Here is a 27,282-nt window from a genome sequence, read left to right as displayed (position 1 = left end):
ACCTGTCCACAACACTGAAAGAATTTGGGATAATACTTCTGAGACTGATTCAAATGATTATGAATGGGGCAGCTGTTCAAATGTTACTGAAGATATTGCTGAAAATGCTAGTCATACACCCCTTTCTTAAGAAGAACAAGGCACAGAGCCTAGACTACTTGAATTTGGTCCACAAAATATCTATGATGCCAAAGAAAATGAGCAGTGACATTACGAACAAGTCTACATGGAAGACGATACCATCGAAGACCTTGACAAAATCATTATGTTATTTAAAATCCCCGTGAACCTTGATGATACCTCTATCATGACACTTACAATAGCTAAACTCGACCCACCCAATGACTCTTTACCACTTGTCTTTCGTGATCTCATAGATTGGGATGAACCTGAAAATCATGACATACCTATTTTCCCAAATGATGATTCCATTATCCATTACTTATGTACTATCAACTCGGAAACAGACTCTACCAGCGAAAAAAGTAACGACATCTACAATTAGGGGAGTGCCAAGTCTCTCAGTCACAAAAATGAAAGAAGTAAAGGATCTACTGCTGAAAACCAATCAATGGTAGCACTAGATCACAAAAAAGTAAAAATAAAGGACACATCTGCGGGTGAAAACCTTTTTAAGGCACCTAAAGATGAGAGACTTGACACCCTTCCTAAATGCTATCAGGAGAAATCACCCATATTGATTGAGCCCACTCAATCAATCAACATTGGTACAACAAAAGCAACCAAAAATATACACCTAGTAGAATCTCTGACAGAGGAAGAAAAACCAGAGTTTATCGAATTCTTCAAAGAAAAGCAAATCAATTTTTCTTGGTCCTATGTAGATATGCCCGAGATTGATCCACACTTAATCATGCATCACTTACCTATTGCTCCAGGAGCTAAGCCAGTTAAACAAAAATTGAGAAAGATGAATCCACATGTAGCACTCATGGTCAAAGTTGAACTAAAGAAACTATTAGAGGTCAGATTTATCTGACCTATAGACTATGTTGAATGGATTTCCAACATTGTGCCAGTTTCAAAACCAGATGGCAGCATCAGGATATGCACCGATTGTAGGGATGTCAACAAATCTTGTCCAAAGGATGACTTTCCTTTGCCGAGTATTGACATAATTGTAGACCTCACAGCAGGCCATGCAATGCTATCATTAATGGACGGTTTTTCTGGCTATAATCAAATCAAGATAGCTCCAGAGGATCAAGATAAAATAGGGTTTACCTATACTTGGGGAACGTATTGTTGGAATGTTATGCCTTTTGGCTTAAAAGAATTCTAGGGCAACCTATCAACGAGCAATGATGACAATATTTCATGATATGATGCATACCTTCATGGAGGACTATGTGGATGATTTACTAGCTAAGTTGTTTACTTGGGTAGAACATCTGGGCATATTAGAGAAAATTTTTGAGAGATTGGAGAAATTTGAAGTCAGGCTCAACCCTAAGAAGTGTGTCTTTGGGGTAACATCAAGGAAATTATTAGGCTACATCATGTCAGCAAAAGGAATTGAAGTAGATCTAGCAAAGGTACAAGCCATCATGGAGATGCCACCACCTAAAAACTTTAGCCAACTCAGATCTCTGCAAGGACAGCTCCAATCAATCCGGCAGTTCATCACCCAACAAGCCGATAAAAGTCTACCATTCAATCATTTACTACACAACAATGTACCATTTAGATGGGAAGCCAAATGTGCAGAATCATTCTATCAAATCAAGCAATATTTAATGAACCCACCAGTTCTGGTACCCCCAATAGTAGGAAAGCCCCTTATTCTCTACATGTCAACAACACACATATCGTTGGGGGCACTATTAGCATAAGAAAATCAAGAAGGCAAGGAATGACCTATATATTACATCAGGAGAACATTAAATGGATATGACCTCAATTATACATTCATCGAGAAGGCTTGTTTAATAGTGGTATTCACTTCTCAAAAGTTTCGACACTACATGCTAGCTCACACTATCAAGCTAGTAGAAAAAATTGACCCTCTAAAGTATTTACTCAGCAAAGCAAGTCTCACAAGTAGATTGGCTAAATGGGTAATGATTCTCAACGAATTTGATATCCACTACACAGAGCGTCAAGCTATCAAAGGACAAGTAATTGTAGACCAATTAGCTAATGCACCACTACTAGATAAATAACCAATGGAGATCAAATTTCTAGATATGGATGTCCTTACTGTTACCACTAAGAAATGGACCTTGTACTTTGATGATTCGTATACTCAATATGGCTCAGGTGCCGGAGTCTTGTTCATCACTCCTGAAGGACACACAATATCAAGATCATATAGACTCATGTTTCCATGCACAAATAACATTGCTGAGTATGAGGCACTGGTTATAGGAATCAAAATGGTCATGGAATGGAGAATCATAGAGTTAAAAGTCTATGGAGATTCCCAACTAGTCATAAATCAGATCAACAATGACTATCAGACAAAAGATGACAAGTTGCTGTCATACAAACAAATGGTGGATGATTTCAAAAAGTATTTTTTACACATCACCTTTGACCAAATACCAAGGTTGGACAACAGACCAGCCGATGCAATGGCTACTATCGCTTCACTCCTACAAATTCCAAAACAACAAAGTCGTTATGAGTTTCTGGTAGAGCAACTGTTTTCCCCAGCCTATGACAATTCCACATCCCATGTTATCTATGCCTTAACCGGTTCAGACTCTGCATTCTACAAAACAATATATGAATATCTCAAAACCAATACCCTACCCATTCACTTATCTCAAAATAAAAAAATGCAACTTTATCCAGCAAGCCGCCCATTACACTCTAACTGCTGATACTCTTTACCGTCGAGGTCTAGATGGTACTCTTCTCCATTGCCTTGATCATAATGAATCTAACTTTGCTTTACAAGAGCTTCACAAAGGTATATGTGGCACACATTCAAGTGGTCCTACTCTTGCTAAAAAGTTTCTAAGAATGGGATATTACTGGCTAACAATGGAAAAAGACTATTATCATTTTGCAAAGAAATGTCCTAAATGCCAAATCCATGGTAATCTTATACATGCACCAGCATAGGAATTGCATCCATTTGCCACATCTTGGCCTTTCTGTCAGTTGGGACTGGACTTAGTAGGCAAAATACACCCTTCATCTTCAAATGGACACAAGTTCATTATCACTGCAACAAAATATTTTACAAAATGGATCAAAGCGGTCCCCATGACCACAGTAACTAGAAAACAAATTTCCTCTTTTATTCTTAATTATCTGATCCGCAGATACGGTATTCCCAATTCCATCATCACAGATAATGGACGTCCTTTCAAAAACTAGGATATGCGATAGCTATGTGAACGATTCAAAATCCAACATCCTTTTTCTACACCTTACTACCCGCAGGGGAATGGTCAAGCAGAGGCATCAAATAAAACAATATTGAAAATCCTCAAGAAGACAGTAAATGATGCAGGAAAAGATTGGCATGTGCAACTCAATCCGGCACTTTGGGCATATAGAACTAGCATTTGGACACCTATAGGAGCTATGCCATATTCATTGGTGTATGGATCAGAAGCAATTTTACCTCTTGAGGTAGAAATTCCATCACTTAGAGTATCTTTGAAAGGCCTCATTCCAGATGAAGAGTATTGAGTAAACAGACTACAAGAGTTAGAACTTCTAGATGAAAAGCGACAACATGCCTATAATCACCTCAAAGCATACCAGCAACGCATGTGCTGAAGCTACAACCACAAGGTCATCCCTAGGATTTTTAAAATCGGTGATCTCGTACTCAAGGAAAATCCCAGAAATCAACAAGATCGAGAAAAGAAAGGGAAGTTTGAACCTAATTGGTTGGGTCCCTATGTCATCATCTTAGCCTATGGATCAGATGCCTATCAGCTAACAACTTCATAAGGCGATGTGCTCGATGAACCAACCAACAACATCCATATGAAGAAATACTATACTTGAGCAGTCTAATGCATGGAAAAAGTTTAAAAAATAAAAAAAAAATTTAAAAAAAAGGTACAATAAAAACAAATGGTGAAAACCTAGCAATAGGCACTACTTGTGACATAACAACTCCTCTATCTATCTTTTCTCCTAACCTTTGTATCCAAAGTTAAACACCACTAGCCATCGCCTAACACTTTATCAAAAACAACATTGTCCAGGACATACTTAGCATAGTCACTATCCTTTCTTATCTGAATATTAGTTCATCATGTCCCACCATGGCTTGGTAATCACTCTACATATCCACATCAATAGGTAAATCTATCTAGGAGCAACATTCATCTAAATTCCATCATGTCAATAAAACAAGAATCACAGCAGGCCAAGAGAATCATGTCAAGCAAAAATCCAGCAGTCAATAGACCGAAACAATGATCAACTTAACAAATTCACAACACATGATGGATGATTGTCTGAAGTACAATTTGTTTACATCTTGCATGCAGTTTTGACTATTTTTTGCACTTGAACTCTTTTGAATTATTGGCTCCCCTATATTTTCTCAACAATGCATCAAGCTAGAAAAAGTGATTTGGGACTCCAATATTTTTTAGTTTTTTGTCTATGAGGAAATCACTTGTACTGTGCAAATACTTGTCTCAAGACATGATTCAAAGCATATCACTAAAGACATTGTTCCACTTTGCGCATACAAATGGTTTAAATCTTGTCTGTTTATACACAAGCAACACTTAGGTCATCTTGGTTCAATTATACCTTGACGCTTGTACCATCTTGCAATATCAAAATTCATGTAAATTTTTCTCAGGTCATTATGGTTAAAATATATCATTATGCTTGTATAAATTTTCAATTTATCAAAACAGCTCAATGATGATAAAACACAAAGAAAGCAACAACATGTGACTATACAGGAATGACAAATAGAAGAATGAGGATGATCAATTAGTTGCATATCATTTTACAATTAGTTGCATATCATTTTACAATTAGTTGTATATCATTATTATACATTTCATTTTCAAGATACATCTCACAACATATCATTATTATAAATCTCATTTTCAAGATACATCTCACATCTCACAGCATATCATTATTATACATCTCATTTTCAAGATACATCTCACAGCATATTATTATCATACATTTCATTTTCAAGATACATCTCACAAATTATATCATTACATCATACACCATCCAATCATATCCATCAAATATCAAATCACACGCATTTATCTAAGCATTGCATCATCATCATAGAACCATCACATTAATATATAAAACATCATCCATAAAACACATCACATGTGGATCAAAGAAATCTGTGTCCTATATATATATATATATCTCAGAAATGGTCAAGTATACAAAACAATGTCATGTCTTTCCAAAATAAAACACAATGGTCAAAATACAATGGAGACAAGGTCTCTCAAGTATGACTATCTCTCGAGGGTGATGGTGTCACAGCAAATGTCCCAGCACCTGGATCTCCAGGTGGATCATGTTGAGGCGGCCCGGTCACAACTCTGCTCTCCGTACTCGAATCAGTCTACCTGGAATGACTAGATCTCACTACAACATATCTAGGAGCTCTGTGATCTTTGGGAACCACCTCCTCATACAGATGCCAGTAGTACTTAGCCTCCTTGGCTACATACTACATCTCTCTCAATGTGTCTCTCATCAAACCACCAACCACCACTCTCTCTAGACTATCTGCTCGAGCCTCTACTCGACCTAAGTGCTCTAACACTGTATCCCGCTCTGCAGTAATTTATGTAATCTGATATTGCTGTGCTAGCACCTGTGTCTGAAGCTATTGCACTGACAAGTATAAGGATCTAATCTATGCATCCTCTCGATGGGTGGGTATCCGAATCTTGAGGGGTACTTGTGTCGTGGTACCCCTTGTCCTTGTCCCTGTCCTTGGCACCAGTGGTGGTAGCACATCTGATCTCCTCCTCTAGGTAGGCCACCTAAACTCATCCATCCCACCCATAGCTGCTATAAACTCCCCTGCTCGACCACCTCCACCAGTTCCGATCGCCAAACCTCCCCTCCCTCTCTCATCAACTACTCACCTCACTACTCTATCTCCTCACATCCCTCTATCTCCACCATCTCCTCCTCTATCTCCTCTCATCCCTTTATCTCCTCTCCCTACTCTATCTCCACATGTCCCTCGACCACCTCCCCTCCCATCTCCCCCATCATCCCCTCCACCATCCCAAAATCCCTCCTCAAGCTCCTCTCCCTCCTCTCTCCATCTCCCTAGCCTTTCAGGCTGCTCATCCTCATCATCATCAAAAGTGGGAATCATCTCCACTAGATCAGATATCCATGCTACAAAATGAGCCACAAAGAGCACTACAAACTCCTCCATCATCCTCACATCTACTACCCTATAGGCATGGTCCCATATCTGGCTAGCCAAATTCATGTACTCCTCCACCACCGCAACACTATCAATAGTCGGACCCCACTCAAGCACATCCTGCCTCCAACGAGCATATAAGCATGCTCCATGTGGTATACCCTATTGTTGACCATACTACCGCTGAACTCGGCTGTGTAGGAACCTCTCAATCACAAACAGTGTCCGCCTTATTAGGAATCGTGACATATATACATAGGGCATCTCTAGTCCATCCTCAGCCCACACCTTACACTCCATATACGGTCTCCAAATAACCATATCAATATCATCTAGCACCCTCCTCCAATGCTCTAGCTTGCCCAGCTTACGCTGGATAACTATCCCTGTATATCCATATGCATAGGCGCACCCAACTGGCCTATCTTTGTCTGCAAGTGACCTCGTTGTGGGAATGTTCTCCCAAGCCCATACCTGTAACAATGTGACCCCAATAGATAAACTGCTATATACTAAGTACACCACCTGATGCAAATCTCTATATAAATGGGCCAACATGCAAGACCCCCATGCAAACTGGCGACCTTGTGTCACCATATCCTCTAGAACCAACCCCTATCCCACTATGAGTCCCTTCGACCTACGGTTGGGACACAAGAAGTCACCTACAAAACCTGCCAGTACTGATGGTAGTGGGGTATAATCAAAATCTATGAACTCCTGCCAAGGGATCTCATACCCATAAATCAGATCATCATGCAAAATTCGACGAAGCACCTCTGTCCCACCCTCCTTGGTCTGCTCATAAGGCAATAATGCACCTACCACAAGGATCTGCAAAATTTGACAACAGTCCTTTGGTGTGATTGTGATCTCGCCTATAGCCAAGTGAAAGGTGTTGGTGTCACTATGCCACCTCTCTGCTAATGTTGTTAGTAAACCTTGGTTAATGATATATCGAGGCATGTCCAACAACGAGGACAACCCGCATCTCTCAATAATATCTCTATCCACCTATGTCAATCATGGAATCAAAGACCAAGGCCTCAGAAAATGCTCTCGCGACTGAAGGAACCCAAGCCGCTCCTGTAACAAACAAAGCATGTCCAAATATTAGTTCCCACATCAAATAAAAACCATATCCAATCACAAAATTCATATCAAATTGAAACAACAAAAATCAAATCAAGTTTCATATCAGAAATCAAAACCCATATCAATATCAAAATTCATATCAACATGAAACAACAAAAATCAAATCAAGTTTCATATCAGAAATCAAAACCCATATCAATATCAAAATTGATATCAACTTGAAAACAACGAAAATCTAATCAAGTTTCATATCAAAAATCACACCCATACCCAATCAAAAAATTCATATCAACTTGAAACAATGAAAATCAAATCAAGTTTCATATTAGAAATCAAAACCCATATCAATATCAAAATTCATATCAACTTGAAAACAACAAAAATCTAATCAAGTTTCATATCAGAAATGACACCTATATCCAATCAAAATTCATATCAACTTGAAACAACAGAAATCAAATCAAGTTTCATATCAAGAAATCAAATCTAATCCATATCGTGAAATCAACTCAAATCCATATCACTAGACTCATACCAGACACCTTATCGAAACTCATATCGGACATCATATTCACGACAAAAAAAAAGATCTAAAACAACAGACAAATTAAGATCATCATTCAAACACTCAGCTTGGAAGTTCAACAACAACAAACTCAAAATTTATCAAAACAAAACACATAGATTGGCTACTGCACCCATACAGGAGCACTCGACAGACACCTACTCACCCCAACCTATCTCCCTTCCTCTAATTTTACCTCACAACATCATATTTTCCACCTAAAACATTGCATTTTCTGCCTACGCGCTAAGACATCTTCCCTATGTGCTAAGCTACCATCTATGCACTTGCTAAACTTAGCTATGTGCTACAAAATTTACCTTGCACGCTAGACTCACCCTATGCACCACCCCGTTCCACCTATGCGCCGCCATCTTTCCCCTACGCGAAAGACTTACCCTACCCACTACCCTTTTCTCCCGTTGCGCTACCCTGCTAGCCCTACGTGCTAGGTTTACCCTACACACTACCCTTTTCTCCTACTGCACTACCTTGCTAGCCCTATGTGCTAGGTTTACCCTATACACTACCCTTTCCTCGCTATGCGTTATCCTGTTAGCCAAATGTGCTATATTACCCCTATGAGCTAGCCTAAACCTACGATGCGCTACCCAACCCCCCCGACGCTACCCTAATTCATTAATTCGATGCACTAGGGATTTTATCGTATGCGCTATGAAATTGACCCTATGCGCTAACACGTGAAAATCTGACACAAAAAAAAAAAAACGTGCTCAAAATTGACAAAACAAAAAGCAAAAGGGGCAAAATTTAGATGACTTATAGGTGGACCATACGTGGCGGGCCTCCAGTATTGCCAAACGCGCTCGAATCAATGTGAAGCATAGGGAACTGACATTTTGTCACTCTCTCCAAAAGTCAACAAGCACAAATGATACAAATCAAATCACTTTTCACCTTTTTATAGGGTAAAAGAAAATTAGGGTTGGTAAGAAGGGCATGTATTTTTCTCGTGCTCTCGCTTATAACCCTAACAAACATAATTATCGGGAGATGAATCAATTAAGCATGATTTCAACACAAGCAAAAATTAAAAATGTGATTAAATTTAAATCAAATCAACAAAAAATTTCAAAATCCTTGATTCATCTCCCGAGGGGGCATTATCAACATCATTTATCAAAATCTGGGGCACGACATCAACATTTTGACATCACATCAAATTTTGATGACACATCAATTTTCTTTGAATCAACATGTGCACACATGTCACTTCAAAGAGGGGCAAAATGTACACGTATAAAAATGACCACTTTCCTAAATGAATATTTAATGTTCATTTTATTCTCATTCCTCTATTTAGTTAAATCTAATTTAATTAAATTATCCACATTCCTCTATTTGATTAAATAAATTATTCAATTAATTTATTTAAATTCAACTAAGCCTTTCATGTCATTTAATTGAATAAATCATTTTATTTAATTAAATCTCTTCTCTCTCCTTTTAATTAAATTTACATTTAATTAAATTGTTCACTTCAAATAAATAAATCTAATTTATTGAAATCCCCCACTTTCATCTATTTTATTGAAATAAAGCAATTTATATTAAAAAATCCTATTTTCCCCACCCACTTGCATTTTCCTACATCTCCCACTTGTCTCCTAACCCTCTTTCTAGATTCTTCTAGAACCTATCTAATCCTAATCAATTAGCCTAAACCCTTCAATTATCCCTTTCCCTAAATTTGAGGATGTCACTTCTCAAATTTGGAGTAAAGTCTTTCAAAGGCATTAAAGCCTTTATGCCTTCAACAAGCTAACTTGTTGAATACCCCCAAATTTGGAAGGACTCTTACAAATTTGTCCCCAAAGTCTTCCAAACCATTAATGGTTAACTAACCCTTGTGGCATGGTTAGAGACTTTTTGCCTAATTCAACCCTCATCTAACCCAGGTGTCTCATCAAGCATTCATTGCTTTGACCATGGTTATTTCTTTAACCCTTGCACAAGAGTTTATCCCTTGGGTAAAAGCTTTATCCAATGGGTAATCTTAACCTAACCTTAACCCTTACCTCCTAGGGTAACCATGAGGTCTTCTCAGGCATTTAATGCTTCTTACATCTCCTCTCAAGCAATCTTATGTTGACAATTCTCACCATTTCATTGGTGAGAATTGTGAACATGGATTGATAACTTTCAATCCCGGCCCTTGATAAGATCATCCAATCTTGACCATCCATTGTCCTATTTTTCCTATAAATAGAGCCCTCATTTCCTCCTTCTCAGATCCAAGTCTTTAGCATAACACTTATACTCATTTTTATCAAGCATTTAGTCTCTCTTTGAAATAGAAATAATCTAATAAACATTTTAGAAGCATTTCTATCATCCTAAATAATCATACAAACTAGTATATCATGTTAGGATAGTTCTTTTTCTAATCTTTTCATCTTATCATCATATCATCACTAGTTTAACTCATATTTGTTAAAATCATGCATAGTTAGGATTGCATTCATGTTAAATTGATCCAAATCATCCCTCATTCTCATGATTGTCATCCCTAAGTCACTTTGCTCAGTGATCTGAGAGCAAAGGCATTGGCTTGAGGGGTCTTGTGAGATAGAGAATAATGGAACACCCCTTGGGAAGTTGAGCTATTCCATACAGCTCCATAACTTGCACCAAGAGTCCTATTGGTGTGTGGACAAGTCATTGATTTCATGATTTTCGTTTCATTGCAAAGCTTTTCCCGCATACAACTAGACTCAAAAATAAAGGAAAGCTGCAACTTGAACAACAAATCGTGAGAGTGGGCAAAGGGGCTAAGTTGAGAGTTGACTTTTGATAAGGACAAAGGAAAGTTTAAATTTAGGGGTGATACTATGATAATATTATAATTTGTTAGAGGAAGAGAAGCCATGAGGTACTACATGTTGATTCAAATGGAAGATGAAGATTTTAGAAGTTAGGATATATGAAAAGTATGGATTAATTTTGAGTTAGAGATATAGATAGTAAGATGGAAGGTTTCTTAGATCAAGTATGAATTAGGACAAGGAGACACAAAATTAAAGAAATATAGGTATGTAGTCATCAAGATTCACCATGAGATTAATTGCCAAAGGCTACATAGCTGAAGTTTTATTCTCATTAATGAGAACTGTTGCTATTTTTTTTAGGTGATAGTGCAATGAACAAGCTACAAACAATTCTAATTGATGAGAAGTAAAAAATTCAATTATATAACATCTAGCTATAGATACTTTGATGCATCCTAGTGGTTAAATAGTGGTTCTGCTCGGAAATGGATATACAACCCTTAGAATGCACCACAAATCTATTATAATGTATTAATATATAAAAGATATTAATATCTTGATGCATCTTAAAGACTAGATAGTCGTTTATGTTCTGTGTGTGTAATGAAATTTTAATGTAGCAAATTCGTACTTTCACTGTCTGCTAAGATTTTGTCATTACATGTTCTAATTGAATGACAAGAAGTTTGTGCGTGCATCACAATGATGTCATGAATGAGCTTCCCACTTAGGCCTCATCAAAATCCAAAAAGCAAATGTGAAAAGTTCAACCAAAACCCAAAAGAAGCTACGATGTGTTCGACACAAATTTCTTTGTGGTCTTGCATAGAACTATGGATTGTTAATTTAAATTTTTTTGATGCCTTCACTATTCCTTCACTATTGGACTCTTCACTATTCCTTCACTATTCCTCTTTAACAATTACATTTGTTCTTGTTAGGGGTGGATGGAGCAATACATAATAATACACCCAGAATGTTTACACAATTGTGTTGCTACATAGATAAACACTTTTTATTGCTCTATATAAATGATTTACATTTGTCCTCTTTTATAGAGGGATTTGGAAGAGTCGAGTTCTTTCTATATTTTTCATTCTCCTTCATTGGTTTTCCCTTTTGGACTCTTCTATCATCGCTTAGCTTATCTATTTACCAATGTTTCTAGACTAAGCATTAATTGCAGGTTGGTGGTTTGGTGGTTGTAGAAATTAATTCTTACATTTCTCCCCCTTAATTTCTATGACAAACCAATTTCTTTGAATATGCATGCCATGATCTAGTAGAGATGGGTCCCAACCTAAAGGTTTGTTAGGTACCCATTTACAATCACAATCATTCACAATAATCCAGTGCCAATGAAACACTATTCTTTGTAAATTATTTTCCTTTGTCTCCAACAAAGTCTGTGGACTTCCTCAAATTATTGTTCTTCCATAGCTTCAAACCATTTCTACGATCTTCAAATCTTTACTTCAATGATGATGCCTTTCTCTTAGCTTTCTCCAACTGTATGACAGTTATTTGAAATTTCAATCAACAACTTTGTGCAAACTTGCTGTCTATAGATTTCTTTCTAGACAATACTTTCTTTTGACTTGAACCATCTATTATGCATTTTGAAAAACTTGCTTGATTACAATCAACTTTCACATGTGAACTTTTATACTTGTAAAAATTCTTGATCATACCTATAGTTTTCTGCCAATTGGATCCATAAATCTATCCACAATCTATTTTTATGCATTCATTCTTCAACTCTTTGTTCCAACATGTCTTCTCACAATTATTTCTCAAACCACAAATATTGAAAGGATGTAGATCCCAACACTATTCCTTTGTGTGTTCTTTCCTATTACAATATGAGCATTCCATACTCTACATCACTTGAACTGATTTACTTGTACTTGAAACACTGATATCATTCTTTCCTTCACCTGCAACATAACCAAGATCTTCATACTTCGACCTCATTATTGGCTCAATAGGCCTTTTCATACCTTGTTCATGTTTACCCAATCTCTGACCTTTATAACCCATTATTTTCATAATTTTCAAACCAACATTATTATCAAAATAACTAGAAGCTTTTGTATTAACAACGTTACCATTTTAACCATGACAATTTTTATCACTTATATCTTCAGCAAAGTCACACTTATCGAATGACATACATAAATGTTTTGTACTACATGAACCATCACATATCAATGGCTTTGACTTTAGACATTCATTCAATCTTGATATTTCCTTCTTGTACAACCTATCTCTCCTAATCTCTTCATATTTTCTTCCAAATCTTCATTATTTTTCTTGAATTCATCAAGCATCTTCATCTTTTTTTATAGCTCTTATTTTTCCTCTTCTAATTTTTTTAGCTTTTCTTCTAAATCGTCAACCAATTTCCCTCCTTTTTATAATTCTTTATTCCTCTTCTTAATCTCATGAAACAACTTTAGTTTTGCTTCTAACTCTTTATTTTTCTTTTCAACTTCCTTATTTTTCTTGAGGTTTTCTCTTAAAAGATCTACCTTACAAATTAAAATTTCATTTTATTTCTTCACTTTCATTAATTTTCAATTTAAAAGATCTACCTCAGAAATTAAAATTTTGTTTCCTTTCTTCACCCTTTTTCCTATCTTTCCCATTGCAGCAATCAATTAAACTCACCTTGTTATCTTGATTTGGTTATTCCGATATTCGACAGCTGCATGTGCCTCCAGTCTTCCAGATTTTTGCACAATATACTTTCATCTACTTTGTCTCTCTAAATTCTCCTTTGTTCACTCCTTTCTAATATCGGTGATTTTTAGCAAATTAAAATTTGCGTCCTCAAAATATAACTTGTCTCTTATCTTTTTATACATTTTCTCTGGTAATTTTGATAGTGATTTCACTCTCAATACTCTGATAACAATTTTCAGCAGCGGTCTTGTAGCAGTGATAAAGTGCGATCACTTCTTGAATTTGGTCCTTTGACACCCTTGTAGTGGCTTTCAGTTCTGCAACTTCTTTAATCCCTACAATCTTCAACTTGGGCGACAAGTTAGCCTTCTCTCCTTCTTGTCCTAGGCAATATCGTCTCCTCAAATCAACGACTTTCCATTTGCTTGGCAACTTTCACAAGTATGCTCCACTCTGTCTCCAGAAATGGGATGACACACTGTCGTTTCCAGTTTCAACAAAGGAAACTGGTTTCAATGTCGGAGAAATGGGTTTCTTGGTGGTGTCAGCATATAGAATGTTTTTTTTTAACTTTTTTTAAATAGATTTTTTAACTTTCTATTTTAATATTCACTACACATTTCTACATAGCACATATTTTTTAACTTTCTAATATTCATGGGAGTGGGGATTTGGGAGTTTGATTTTTCCAATTTTTTTCTAAAATTAACACAGGAGATTATAAAGAAGATTTCCTTACATATTATTTTAGTTTAGAAATTTACTATATTATTTTTTTTTTCTAAATTAGTTTAGAAAGTAATTTAGAGATTTACAATTTTTTGTTTTTTTAAATTAATTTATAAAGTAACTTTTATATACATAGTATAAGTTATTTTAGAAATATTCTATGTTTTAATTTGGTTATATTAAATGATTGAAAGAAAGATTAAAATTTACTAAGCAATATTTGTAAAGAAAATTGATTAAAAGATTTACAGGAGAAAGAAGGGAGTTAAGAATTCGTTTTTCAGGTATGCTTATTTCTTCTATCCATGAGTTTATAGATCATTTTTTATTGGTATAAAATAAATCTTAGCACATGAATCAATTCCGCATTTTTTTTGAATTAAAAAGTTTACATTGTAAAATTTTGAAACATATTTCTTGGTTGTATGTATTTTTGTTTTGAAATTGTATATACATGTAAATAGAATTTGAAAAAAGATGGATGATACCCCCTCAAATCCTTCTATGTCAAAATCACAAAATGAATCTACAAAACCCAGTGAATATAATAAAGCAAAGAAAGAATTTGATTAAAGGTTGTGAAAGATTGTTACAGTAACAAAAAATTATTCAGCTGCAAATTATGGAAGTTCTAGAAGTAGGCAATGGTATTGCCCACATTGAAAATTAAAAAAGATTGGTTAAATTGCACGAGTTCGATATCATTTGTTGGGGGTTGGCAAAAAATAACATATAGTTGTTTGCAATCAAATTCCAAAAGGAGAAAGATCTAATTTGATCAGAGAGTTCAATTATGTAGAGTCTTTAAAATCTCCTCAAGGACAATCAACAGATTTTCAACTAGGGAGTGCTTCTACCTCTATTTATAAATCTCAACTTGGGAAAATGTTTGATGCTACCAACAGAAAGAATGTAGATGCTACTATTGGAAGAATTTTCTTTGGTTGTGGAATGTCATTCAACATAGCGAGGTCTCCTTTATGGAAAGAGGCTATCAAGATGGTCAATAACATGCCTAAAGGATATGTACCTTCAAGTTATGAAAAACTTCACACTATTGTGTTAGATGATGAGAAGAAACATATTGAAGGAAGACTACAAGATATTAGAGATAGTTGGTCATATACAGGTGTTTCTATAGTTTTTGATGGTTGGATTGACATTGCACATAGACCACTAATCAATATTCTTGTTTCTTCACCTAAGGGTACAATATTTATGAAATCACATGATATTTCAGGTCATATAAAAGATGCAACATATTTGGCAGGCCTTTTTCGAGAAGCAATTGAACAAGTTGGAAGAAATGATGTTGTGCAAATTATAAATGATAATGCTTCAAACAATGTCTTAGTAGGAGGGAGGATCGAAGATGAATATCCAAACATTTTTTGGACACCATGTGTAGTGCACTGTATGAACTTGCTTCTTAAATATTTACACAATAAGCTTCCTTGGATAGGTGAGGTAGTTGCAAATGTTTAAAAAATACAACATTTTGTTGTAAATCACTCTATGTCACATACTATATATGGGAAATATGCTTCTTTGCAATTTCTTAGATGTGCAAAAACATGTTTTGCTTCCAATTTTACCATAGTTGATAGAATTGTGAAGGTAAAACAAGCATTAAGACAAATGGTGGTGTCCACTGAATGAGAGAGATGGAGAGATAGACCAAGTACCAGTAGCCAAACATGTGATGAAATTTTTGATCTCATAATTGGTAGTGGATCATTTTTATGTTGGCAACAGGCAAGTGACCTTCTGACACTTTCTTGGCCCTTGAAGTCCTTCATCTTTTTGATAATGATAAACCATGCATGGGCGATGTATTTGAGAAACTAGATCAAATGAGGTAGAGAGTACTGTTGGTATTTTGGTATGGTTTTGTCATTGATGTCAACACCTACTAAAACTCTAGCACTCTGGAGATCCAGCAACATTCACCGGCAAGCAAGTGACTTTTGCACAGTCACTGGTGTTTGGTTCACCAACAGGAAATAATGATCATCGGCACTTGGAATGGCATGGAGGATACTTGGTAATGTTGAAGACATTGTTTGGACATCATATGTTGGAAATTTATTTATCGGTTTATTCATATTGGCATATTTGCTCTTATCGGCAAATAGGTCCAGGGTTATCCAGGGTTTCACCGGGAGGCTTAACATTTCCAGATCAGCATGGCATGTTATGAAGATGATTAATTAATGTTGTAAATACATTAAGCCGACATGTTCAATCAGTTATTGCATCGGATATTTGTTTTGTTTATAAAATATTTTATTGTAATATCTTGTAGAGCCAACCTACTAAAATTGGTCTTAGGGTATGGTATAAATGAAAGGTCTTAATTGTAAGATCGGAGGTGGAACATGAAGAAGATTTTGTGCGAAGGTATATGTGAGATTTAGAAAAGCTACACACGCAGACATCATTTGAAGATGAAGCTAGGTTTTTGTGAAAGCATATCAGAACTACACCGGTACTGAATCCAGCATATGAAGATGTTATTTTTAGCAATACATTATTATTGGATTTAACCATCCAACTATAAGTCAGTGTGACTTCCCTTATGTGTTTGAGTAGTGAGCTCTAGGCGCTTGGCCTTTCTGCATGTGTAGACCCCATTTATGTACACTTACTATCTGCAGTAGTATCATCTGATTGTGGGTAAGGTTTCCCACCGTGGTTTTCCCCTTACAGGGTTTCCACGTACAAATAATGGTGTTATGTGTTGTGGATGACTTTTATTTTAATTTCATGCATTAATCTTCACCGGTATTTCATTTATCAGTTAATTTTGTCCACTGGTATAATTGACTGTCTCACCGGTATTAAGCAGTAAATTGATTAAACTATTTTTGGTTAATATTATTAAGACAACTGATTCAGCCCCCCCTCTCAGTTGTCATCGGGACCTAACAATTGGTATCAGAGCCTAGTCCTCTTTTGCAGAAGTTTAACAACTTGAGGAGATCCAATGTCTACTAACTATTTCAAGAAGGACAGTCCTAAACTTGATGGAACCAACTATGGCATATGGAAGATCAGAATGGAGACACATCTGGATTGCATTGGAAAGGACATCTGGGATGTAACACAAAATGGATATACTGCTCCTACTACAAGTTAGCATAATCCACCAAATTTGACTAAAGATGAGGAAAATGACTGCAAGGCAAGAGAAGCACTCTTAAGCGCTCTATCAGATCAACAAATCATGGGATTATCAGATAGGTCTACTGTTAAAGCTATTTGGGATCACTTGGAAACATTGAATGAAGGAGATTCCATAGTCAAGATTGCAAAACTTGAAAGCTTCCGAGTCAGGTATGAAAGTCTTAAAATGGAAGAGGATGAAAGAATTACTGCTTTTATGGAAAGAGTAAATAAAGTTGTTTTGGGTATTAAATGTTGTGGAGGAACCTTAAGTGAGGATGAAATTGTTTCAAAAGTTTTAAGAGGATTGCCACCGGCATATAAAATGAAGGTTACTGCAGTAAATGAACTGAGAACAATGCCTAACACTTCAGTAACTAGGGATACATTGATTGGAAAACTATCAACCTTTGAGATTGAGGAATTTGGTCCTGCTGCTACTATAAAAATAGATTTAGCTTTTAAGGCATCAACATCATCTGCACCATCTTTTGACAAGTCTGATTGGAAAGCCTTTTATGCAAGAGAACTTGAAGAAAGCAGGAGAGAAAATGAAGAACTTGAACAACTTGAAGCTCTATTTGCAAGAAAAATGCCCAAAGGACCAGTTGGAAGTAAATATGAAGGTAAAGTACCCTTTAAATCTTTTAACTGTAATAAGATTGGTCATATGGCTTCAAGATGCCGTGATAGACATGCTAGGTTAAGAGAAGACGCTAGAAGGATATACAAACCTAACCCTGAATATCAGAGATACAACTTCAAGAAAAATAAGGACAAATCTTGTTATGTTGCTGATGAAGGAGTCACTGATGATTCTGATGAGGATCCGACAGACAATGTATGGGTTTTTGTTGCTATAACAGAAGATCAACCGGCACCTACAGAGCAATCGGTAGAACAGGCCTTGGCCGCTAGAATTGAAACTAAGGATGAATGGATCATTGATTCAGGATGCTCACATCACATGACTGGTGATAAAAGTAAATTCTTAACTTTTCAGGAGTACAATGGAGGTCTAGTAAGATTTGGAGATGACAAAGCTTGTTCAATCAAAGGTAAGGGTTCAATATCTCTTGATGGTAAGCATAACACTGACAATTTTTACTATGTTGAAGGATTAAAACATAATCTTTTGAGCGTTGGTCAATTAGTTGAGAAAGGATTTCAGTTACAATTTAAGAATGGTAAATGTAAAATCATGAACAGAACTGGTTTAGAAATATAAATTAGTAATTAGACTAGAGGTAATATCTTTCATTTGAATAACAGTGAAAAGACATGCTTGATTGCACATATTGATGAAAGTTGGTTATGGCATAAAAGAATCTGTCGTGTAAATTTTGATTGCATGGTAAAGATTAGTACCACTAAGGCAATCAGAGATTTACCTAAAATTGTCAAACCTCACAACACAGTATGTAAGGAGTGTCAATTTGGAAAACAGGCTAGAGCTAGTTTCAAAAGTATTCCAGAAAAATCAAATAATGCTCTTGATTTAATTCATACTGATTTATGTGGTCCAGCTAGAACTAAAAGTTTGCAAGGTGATAGATATTTTATGCTAATCATTGATGACTACTCTAGAATGTGCTGGGTTACTTTTTTCAAAGAAAAATCAGAAGCACTTGGAAAGTTCAAATTATTCAAAGCAATGGTTGAAAATGAAACCGGTAAGAAAATCAAATGTTTAAGATCAAATCAAGGAGGTGAGTTTACATCTAAGGAATTCAATACTTACTGTGAAGTGAATGGAATCAGAAGATAGCTATCAGCACCCCGGATATCACAACAGAATGGAGTTGTAGAAAGGAAGAACATAACTATCTTGGATGTAGCAAGAAGTATGTTGTCTGAATCAAATCTACCACATGTATATTGGAGAGAAGCAGTAAGTACAATAGTCTATACATTCAAAAAAGTTCACATCATAGGTGAAACTGGTAAGACCCCTCATGAACTATGGTTCTGTATTACTCCTACTCTTAAATATTTCAGATTTTTTGGAAGTAAATGCTATATTAGAAGAGATGAGTATATTGGGATATTTGATCCTAGAAGTGATGAAGGAATATTTTTAGGTTATTCATCTAAGAGTAAAGCATATAGATGTTTTAACAAGAGATTGCAGAAAATTGTTGAGAGTACAAATGTAAAGATTGATGAAAAATTCAAAGGAACTTCAAGGTATATGGATTATGAACCGGCAATAGAAATTCTAACAAATCAACCTACACTGAATCCACCGGTATAGAGTGAAGATCTAGTTACACTAGTATCATTTGAAAATTCCACAGTAACTAAGGAACAACAACAAACAAAGACACCCCGGTATGTAAGATTGAATCATTCTAAAGATCAGATGATAGGAAACAAATATAGAGGAGTTATGACAAGAGGAAGATTGGCAAATGAAGAGGTATGTCTTATTTCTCAAATTGAACCATCATCAATTAATGAGGCATGTGAAGATAAATTTTGGATTAAAGTTATGGAAGAAGAATTAGAACAAATTGAAAAGAATGACACATGGACATTAGTTCCCCGGCCTAAAGATAAAAATCTTATTGGAACCAAATGGGTATTTAGAAACAAACTTAATGAAAATGGTGAAGTAATCAGAAACAAAGCAAGACTAGTGTGTAAGGGATATTCTCAGAAAGAAGGAATTGATTACAATGAAACCTTTGCACCGGTAGCTAGAATTGAGGTAGTTAGATTATTCTTGGCTTTTGCAGCTCATAAGAACTATAAAGTATATCACATGGATATTAAATGTGCATTTTTGAATGGAATTCTTGAAGAAGAAGTTTACATTGAACAACCTGATGAATTTTCTTTGACAGAAAACAAAGATATGGTTTGCAGGTTAAGGAAAGATTTGTATGGGTTAAAGCAAGCTCCAAGAGCTTGGTATGCTAGATTAGATAAGTGTCTTTTGAAGATTGGTTTCTCTAAAGGAAATGCAGACAATAATTTATACTATAAAATAACTAATGATGACATCTTGGTTATAGAAGTTTTTGTTGATGATGTAATATCTGGAGGAGAAGATGGATTATGTAAGGATTTCTCTATCAAAATGCAACAAGAATTTGAAATGTCTATGATTGGAGAAGTAAAATTCTTTTTAGGATTGCAGATCTCACAGACTGACAAAGGTATATTCTTGAGTCAATCAAAATACTTAAAAGAGCTACTGAAGAAATTTGGGATGGCGAACTTTAAACTGGTAAGTACACCTATGACTACAAATGACAAATTATCACTAAGAGATGAATCAACACTTGTTAATCCAACCAGGTACAAATCCATGATAGGAGGTTTACTGTATTTAACACAAACAAGACCAGATATTATGAATGCAGTATGTATTGTTTCAAGATTTCAAAGTAATCCTAGAGAAAATCATGAATCAGTAGTAAAAAGGATTTTCCGGTACTTACAAGGCACTACAGATCTTGGCTTATGGTATCCTAGAGATGAAAACTTTGAATTATGTGCATACACAGATGCAAATTGGGCAGGAGATGTAGATGACAGGAAAAGCACCACCAGTGGAGCATTTTTTCTTGGAAGCAGATTAATTTCTTGGTTAAGTAAGAAACAAAGTTGCACATCTTTATCAACAACAGAATCAGAATATGTTGCAGCAGCAACAAATTGCACACAGGTATTATGGCTCAAACAAATGTTAATAGACATAAAGGTAAATTGCAAGGAACCTATAACTATCTACTATGATAACACTGTAGCAATTGACATATCAAAGAATCCGGTACAACATTCTAAAACTAAACATGTTTCTATCAAACTGAACTTTCTGAAAGAAAATGTTGAAGCAAAAATAGTCAAAATGGTTTATGTGAATACTAAAGAGCAGATTGCAGATATTTTCACTAAACCTCTACCTAAGGAGGCTTTTGAGTATCTAAGAGATCAGCTTGGAGTCATACCCCCACCGGTAGACACTTAGACAGTTGATGATTGTCATCAACCGACAGAATTAATAGAGATATTTCTTTTACTCCGGCTTTGATGAGGAAGCGACTTCTTAGGGGGAGTAGTTGGTATATTGAAATTGATTGGTATTTTGTATATGGACTTGGTTTTGTAACTTTGGCATTTGACGTCAAAGGGGGAGAGATATCTATTGGAAAAACACAAAAAACACAAAGAAACTCATATTACTCTTAGGGGGAGAGATTGTTACTTTGGGGAGATTATTGGTTTTTACACTTGGCATTTCTATTTTTGGCACTTTGATGGTTTTTCCATCTTGTGTTGCCACCAATGCCAAAGGGGGAGATTGTTGGTATTTTGGTATGGTTTTGTCATTGATGTCAACACCTACTAAAACTCTAGCACTCTGGAGATCTAGCAACATTCACCGGCAAGCAAGTGACTTTTGCACAGTCACTGGTATTTGGTTCACTGGCAGGAAATAATGATCACCGGCACTTGGAATGGCATGCAAGATACTTGGTAATGTCGAAGAAATTGTTTGGACATCATATGTTGGAAATTTTTTTATCAGTTTACTTATATTGGCATATTTGCTCTTACTGACAAATAGGTCCAGGGTTATCCAGGGTTTCACAGGGAGGCTTAACATTTCCAGATCAGCATGGCATGTTATGAAGATGATTAATTAATGTTGTAAATACATTAAGCCGACATGTTCAATCAGTTATTGCATCGGATATTTGTTTTGTTTATAAAATATTTTATTGTAATATCTTGTAGAGCCGACTTACTAAAATTGGTCTTAGGGTATGGTATAAATGAAAGGTCTTAATTGTAAGATCAGAGGTGGGACGTGAAGAAGGTTTTGTGCGAAGGTGTATGCGAGATTTAGCAGAGCTACACACGCTGACATCATTTAAAGATGAAACTAGGTTTTTGTGAAAGCATATTAGAACTACATTGGAACTGAATCCAGCATATGAAGATGCTATTTTTAGCAGTACATTATTATTGGATTTAACCATCCAACTGTAAATCAGTATGACTTCCCTTATGTGTTTGAGCAGTGAGCTCTAGGCTCTTGGCCTTTCTACATTTGTAGACCCCATTTATGTACACTTACTATCTGCAGTAGAATCATCTGATTGTGGGTAAGGTTTCCCACCATGGTTTTTCCCCTTATAGGGTTTCCACATACAAATATTGGTGTTATGTGTTGAGGATGACTTTGTCTTTTAATTTCATGCATTAATCTTCACGAGTATTTCGTTTATCAGTTAATTCTGTCCACCGCTATTAAGCAGTAAATTGATTAAACTATTTTTGGTTAATATTATTAAGACAACTGATTCACGCCCCCCTCCCCCCCCTCTCAGTTGTCACCAGGACCTAACAAGTACAAGATATATTTACTATTGGGGTACCATCATTTGATCAAGAAACAAAGGATATTGTTTGGGAATATAGTTTACAAAGATGGAAGATGCTTCACAATCCTCTTCATTCTGTTCTATTTCTACTTAATCCAAAATAGTTTCACAGAAAACCATGGCTAGATGATGAGGTTTCTACTGGATGGCAAGCATATATGGATAGAGTTTATCCAAATAGAGAAGACTGTACTATAATTAAAGAGGAAATGCCAAAATCTATTGATGGAGTAGATAATTTTGCCCATCGAGATGTTTCATTTGATCGATTGAATATGGAACCCGAGGTATTTTGGGAGAACTATGGAACAAAAACACCACATCTAAGAGATACTGTAATTCGTGTGTTGTCTTAGGTAAATATTTGCATATTTAGTCATATAATAATTGAATAAATAATTCATTTTGTTGTTCATTTATTTTAAAATGTTAATATTAATATTATCAATTTTGATTTTACATAAACAGGTCTCTAGTGCTTCTACATGCGAAAGAAATTGGAGTGAGTATGCTTTCATCCATTCTATGAAGCGTAATAGGCTAGGTAGCAAAAAGGCGGAAGATCTTGTGTCTGTAAATTCAAATTTTCGTCTTTTATCTCGAGCTTCCACTGATTATAAATCAGGGCCTCATAAGATGTGGGGCTATGGTGGTTCAATGGATGATGGGACTGATGAGTTGCCAATAGAAGTCCTTGAAGATAATGTAGAGGAAAGCTTACTTGCAGTTGAAATGTAGAAAGTTGAAACAACCAAAAACACTTGTTCAACTTCAAACTTATGATGATATATTTTGATATTTTAATTATATAATTGCAAACATTATGATATATGTATTTTTGTTTTCTAGCTAAAATTAATTTTAAATTATGTAGAAGTGATCTATAATATTCTTGATCCTTATTTTGATTATGTTTTGTATTTAACATATATATATATATATATATATATATATATACACGTTTCTTATATGTAACCTTAAAATATTGTGTTTCTTGTCAAATTGCCGTTTCCGTTTCGTCTCTCATTTCTCATTTCTGGCAACATAGATGCTCCAACTCAGACCTTTGCACAACACTTATAACCTGCTATGATATCGCGTTATCTTTTATAGAAGGATTTGGAAGAGTCGCGTTCTTTCTATATTTTTCATTCTCCTTCGCTGGTCTTCCCTTCTCGGCTCTTCTCTCATCGCCTAGACTTGTTTACCAATGTTTCTAAACTGAGTATTAATTGGAGCTTGGTGGTTTGGTGGTGGTAGAAATTAATTCCCACAGTTCGGAATTAGTTTTACAATAATGTAAAAATAAAATAGAAAGAACATGTATAGCCGTAATGAAAGCTCTACCAAAAGAAAAAAACAACAATTGTATAAAAATATAAATATGTTTTAAAGTCTTTACCTCTATCTAGAGGTCTTTAGGTCCGTGATTCAAATCACGTGGGTATCTGGTCAAGAATGTTCTGTTCACAAAAGTGTTGGGGCGGTATCGGCTTGTCCGGGTCAAGAATTGATTTTCTAAAAGAAATTGGACGCCCCATTATGCTCGGCTATCTACTTCAAGCCACTTAAATGATTCATTAGCTACATACTTGGCCATTACTACTCATATGTAACAATGGAATCTGCAGGATGGGAAAACTCTGTTCGTTTCATTCTCCGTCTATGGCTAGCCTCTGTGCTAATTTACACTTCCGTTGTCGCTGGCCAAGACACTAATGGACTCGACAGGCTGAGATTAGGATATTCTTCTCTCTCACCGCAAGAAAGTGAAACTATCCTGCTGTCTCCTGATGGCACATTTTCTGCTGGATTTTACAATGTGGGCATCAATGCCTATTGTTTGGCTGTATGGTATTCTCGTACGCCCAAACCCAAGACAGTGGTGTGGATGGCCAACAGAGACCAACCGGTCAATGGATGGGATTCTTCTCTCCGTTTTCTAAACGATGGCGACCTCCTTCTGGTGGACGCAGGCGGAATCCCCATTTGGAGAACTGACACCAAAGGCGTCGGTGTTAAGGAAGCTCTGCTTCTCACCACAGGAAATCTGGTGTTGCGCAGTGATTCTGAACAAATAGTTTGGCAAAGCTTTGATTTTCCCACTGATACCCTGCTTCCCGAGCAGACATTCACAAAGAATAGTAAGCTTATCTCAAGAATGGAGTTGGGTAATTATAAATCTGGCTACTACCGCTTCTACTTCAACGATGACAATTACCTGGGGCTCATTTATCAAGGTCTGAATCTGGCCAGCAAGTATTGGCCGCCTCAACCGAATACTGCATATGGTGTATTTGACATCGGCAGAACTACTTATAACATTACTCGCCTGGCTTCTCTTGATCAATTCGGTGGCTTCATATCAAGCGATATGTTCATTTTTCATGCCTCGGATTATGGAGAAGCCCCTCTCAGAAGATTAACACTGGATATTGATGGGAACCTGAGATTATACAGTCTGGACTCACAGAATCTCACCTGGGCGATAACGTGGATTGCTCTTATCAAACAATGCAACGTCCACGGCCTCTGTGGATTCAACGGTGTGTGCACATATACACCAGAGCCCAAGTGCATCTGCCCGCCTGGTTTTGAAATGGAAGACTCAACAGACTGGTTCAAAGGCTGCCGGCTCATTCAGAAACTCTCCTGCACCCCAAATAATGCTCAGTTTCTCCGGCTTCCTTACACAGATTATTATGGTTACGAGCTGCCTGGGTATGCATATGGGTTATCGCTCCAAGTGTGCAGAAAGATCTGCATGGATGATTGCTTTTGTTTAGGCTTTGCTTACGCAACTACTGGCTCAGGAGAATGCTCCCCAAAGTACCTTCTTACCAGCGGATTGCAATCTCCCGGGGTAGCCCGCGACATGTACATCAAAATATCTGCCAGCGATTCTTCAGCGAAAAATGTCTCATCTATGTTGATGTTGATGCGATCGGGCTCATCACAATGTTCGCTTGAACCCCAAGTGCAGCAGCAAAATACTTCGTCTGGCGTTTCAAAGAAAAGAAGAAGTCAGATAGTTACTGCCACGGCATCTGTTCTTACGGCTATTGGGGTTACAGAGATTGTTTGCATAGCACTCGGATGGGGATTTCTCTTCCGGATATTTCGCAGTCCTAGTGTCCATAATTATCAAGGTTACTCTGCCGTTCCTGGGGGACTCAGAAGGTTCAAGTTTTCGGAGCTTAGTCGAGCGACTAAAAATTTCAAGGACAGCGTGGGGAAGGGAGGATTTGGGAGTGTGTACAAAGGCCTCCTCCTCCCCGAAAATAAATTGGTGGCTGTGAAGCGATTGGAAGGAGTGTCTCAAGGAGAAGATGAATTCCGGGCAGAGCTGAGCATGATTGGGCGAGTGAATCACATGAATTTGGTTCAAATGCTAGGGTTTTGTGCGGAGGGTGATCAGAGGTTATTAGTTTATGAGTATGTTGAGAAGGGTTCTCTGGATAATTACCTGTTTACCCACGACAGCTCAAGAGTTCTAGACTGGAACAACCGATTTCAAATTGCAATGGACACGGCGAGAGGGCTGGCTTATCTGCACGAGGAGTGCCTTGAATGGATTCTCCACTGCGACATCAAACCAGAGAATATTCTTCTAGACGAGCACTTTCATGCAAAAGTTTCAGATTTTGGCTTGTCAAAGCTGGTAGACAAGGAGCTTGAAAATGACAAGGAAATTAGCGCTCTCGCCTTCTCTAAAATACGGGGGACGCGAGGGTATCTGGCTCCCGAATGGACAATGAACCTTCCAATCACAGCCAAGGCAGACGTTTACAGTTACGGCATTCTTCTCTTGGAATTGGTTAGCGGGCGGAAGGCTGCGGAATTTAATGTGTCTGGGAGTAATTTTGTGCAATGGGCTTTTGACAGTGTTAGAGAAAATAGATGGACGGACAACTTGGTTGACCCGAAATTAGGAGGGAGAGATATGGATTGGAAATCAAAGGTCGAAATGGAAAGGGTGTTGAAAACAGCATTGTTATGCATTAAGCAGGACAAGAATAAGAGGCCTTCCATGAGTCGGGTCGTTGAAATATTGATGCTCCCGATAAGCATAAACGACAGCGGTGTACACGTGGAAATAGATACTGAGATATAGGTAAACCCTGCACTCTCCTGTGTGCAGTATTTGACATTCAGCGGTGTATAAATAAGGATTCCTATGAGTATAAACCATTCGGTGTAAACTGTATTTCCTGTATGTACAAAAAATTCTCTGTAAAATGTTATTAGTTGGTAAAACAGCGGCTTCCGGGACTGAATTATTTCTGCACAATTCCGTAGTTTAGACATCTGGGCTGAACGGTAAGTCTCTTCTCACCAGCCATGCAATGAAAGCACTGATTTTCAATGTCTATCCGAAGAATGGATGTACGTCGTTTGTTTTACATTTCTTAGAATTTATATATATCAATAGATCCAAAATTCTCCTTTGATTTGTGATTTAGTTTCTCTCTATTTCAAGAA

General features: G+C 36.6%; 1 protein-coding gene across 1 annotated transcript; it reads left to right on the top strand.

Moving 5' to 3' along the window:
* Nucleotides 1-24,463: 24,463 nt before the first annotated feature.
* Nucleotides 24,464-27,064, top strand: LOC131040358 (putative receptor protein kinase ZmPK1). The gene has a single exon (XM_057973262.2). It carries the CDS (start codon nt 24,692-24,694, stop codon nt 26,912-26,914), a length of 2,223 nt encoding a protein of 740 aa, XP_057829245.2. The 5' UTR covers nt 24,464-24,691; the 3' UTR covers nt 26,915-27,064.
* The last annotated feature ends 218 nt before the right edge of the window (nt 27,065-27,282 follow it).

This window comes from Cryptomeria japonica, chromosome 1 (assembly GCF_030272615.1).
Source record: "Cryptomeria japonica chromosome 1, Sugi_1.0, whole genome shotgun sequence".
NCBI classification, from domain to species: domain Eukaryota; kingdom Viridiplantae; phylum Streptophyta; class Pinopsida; order Cupressales; family Cupressaceae; genus Cryptomeria; species Cryptomeria japonica.
This window is presented reverse-complemented; position numbering and strand designations above follow the sequence as displayed.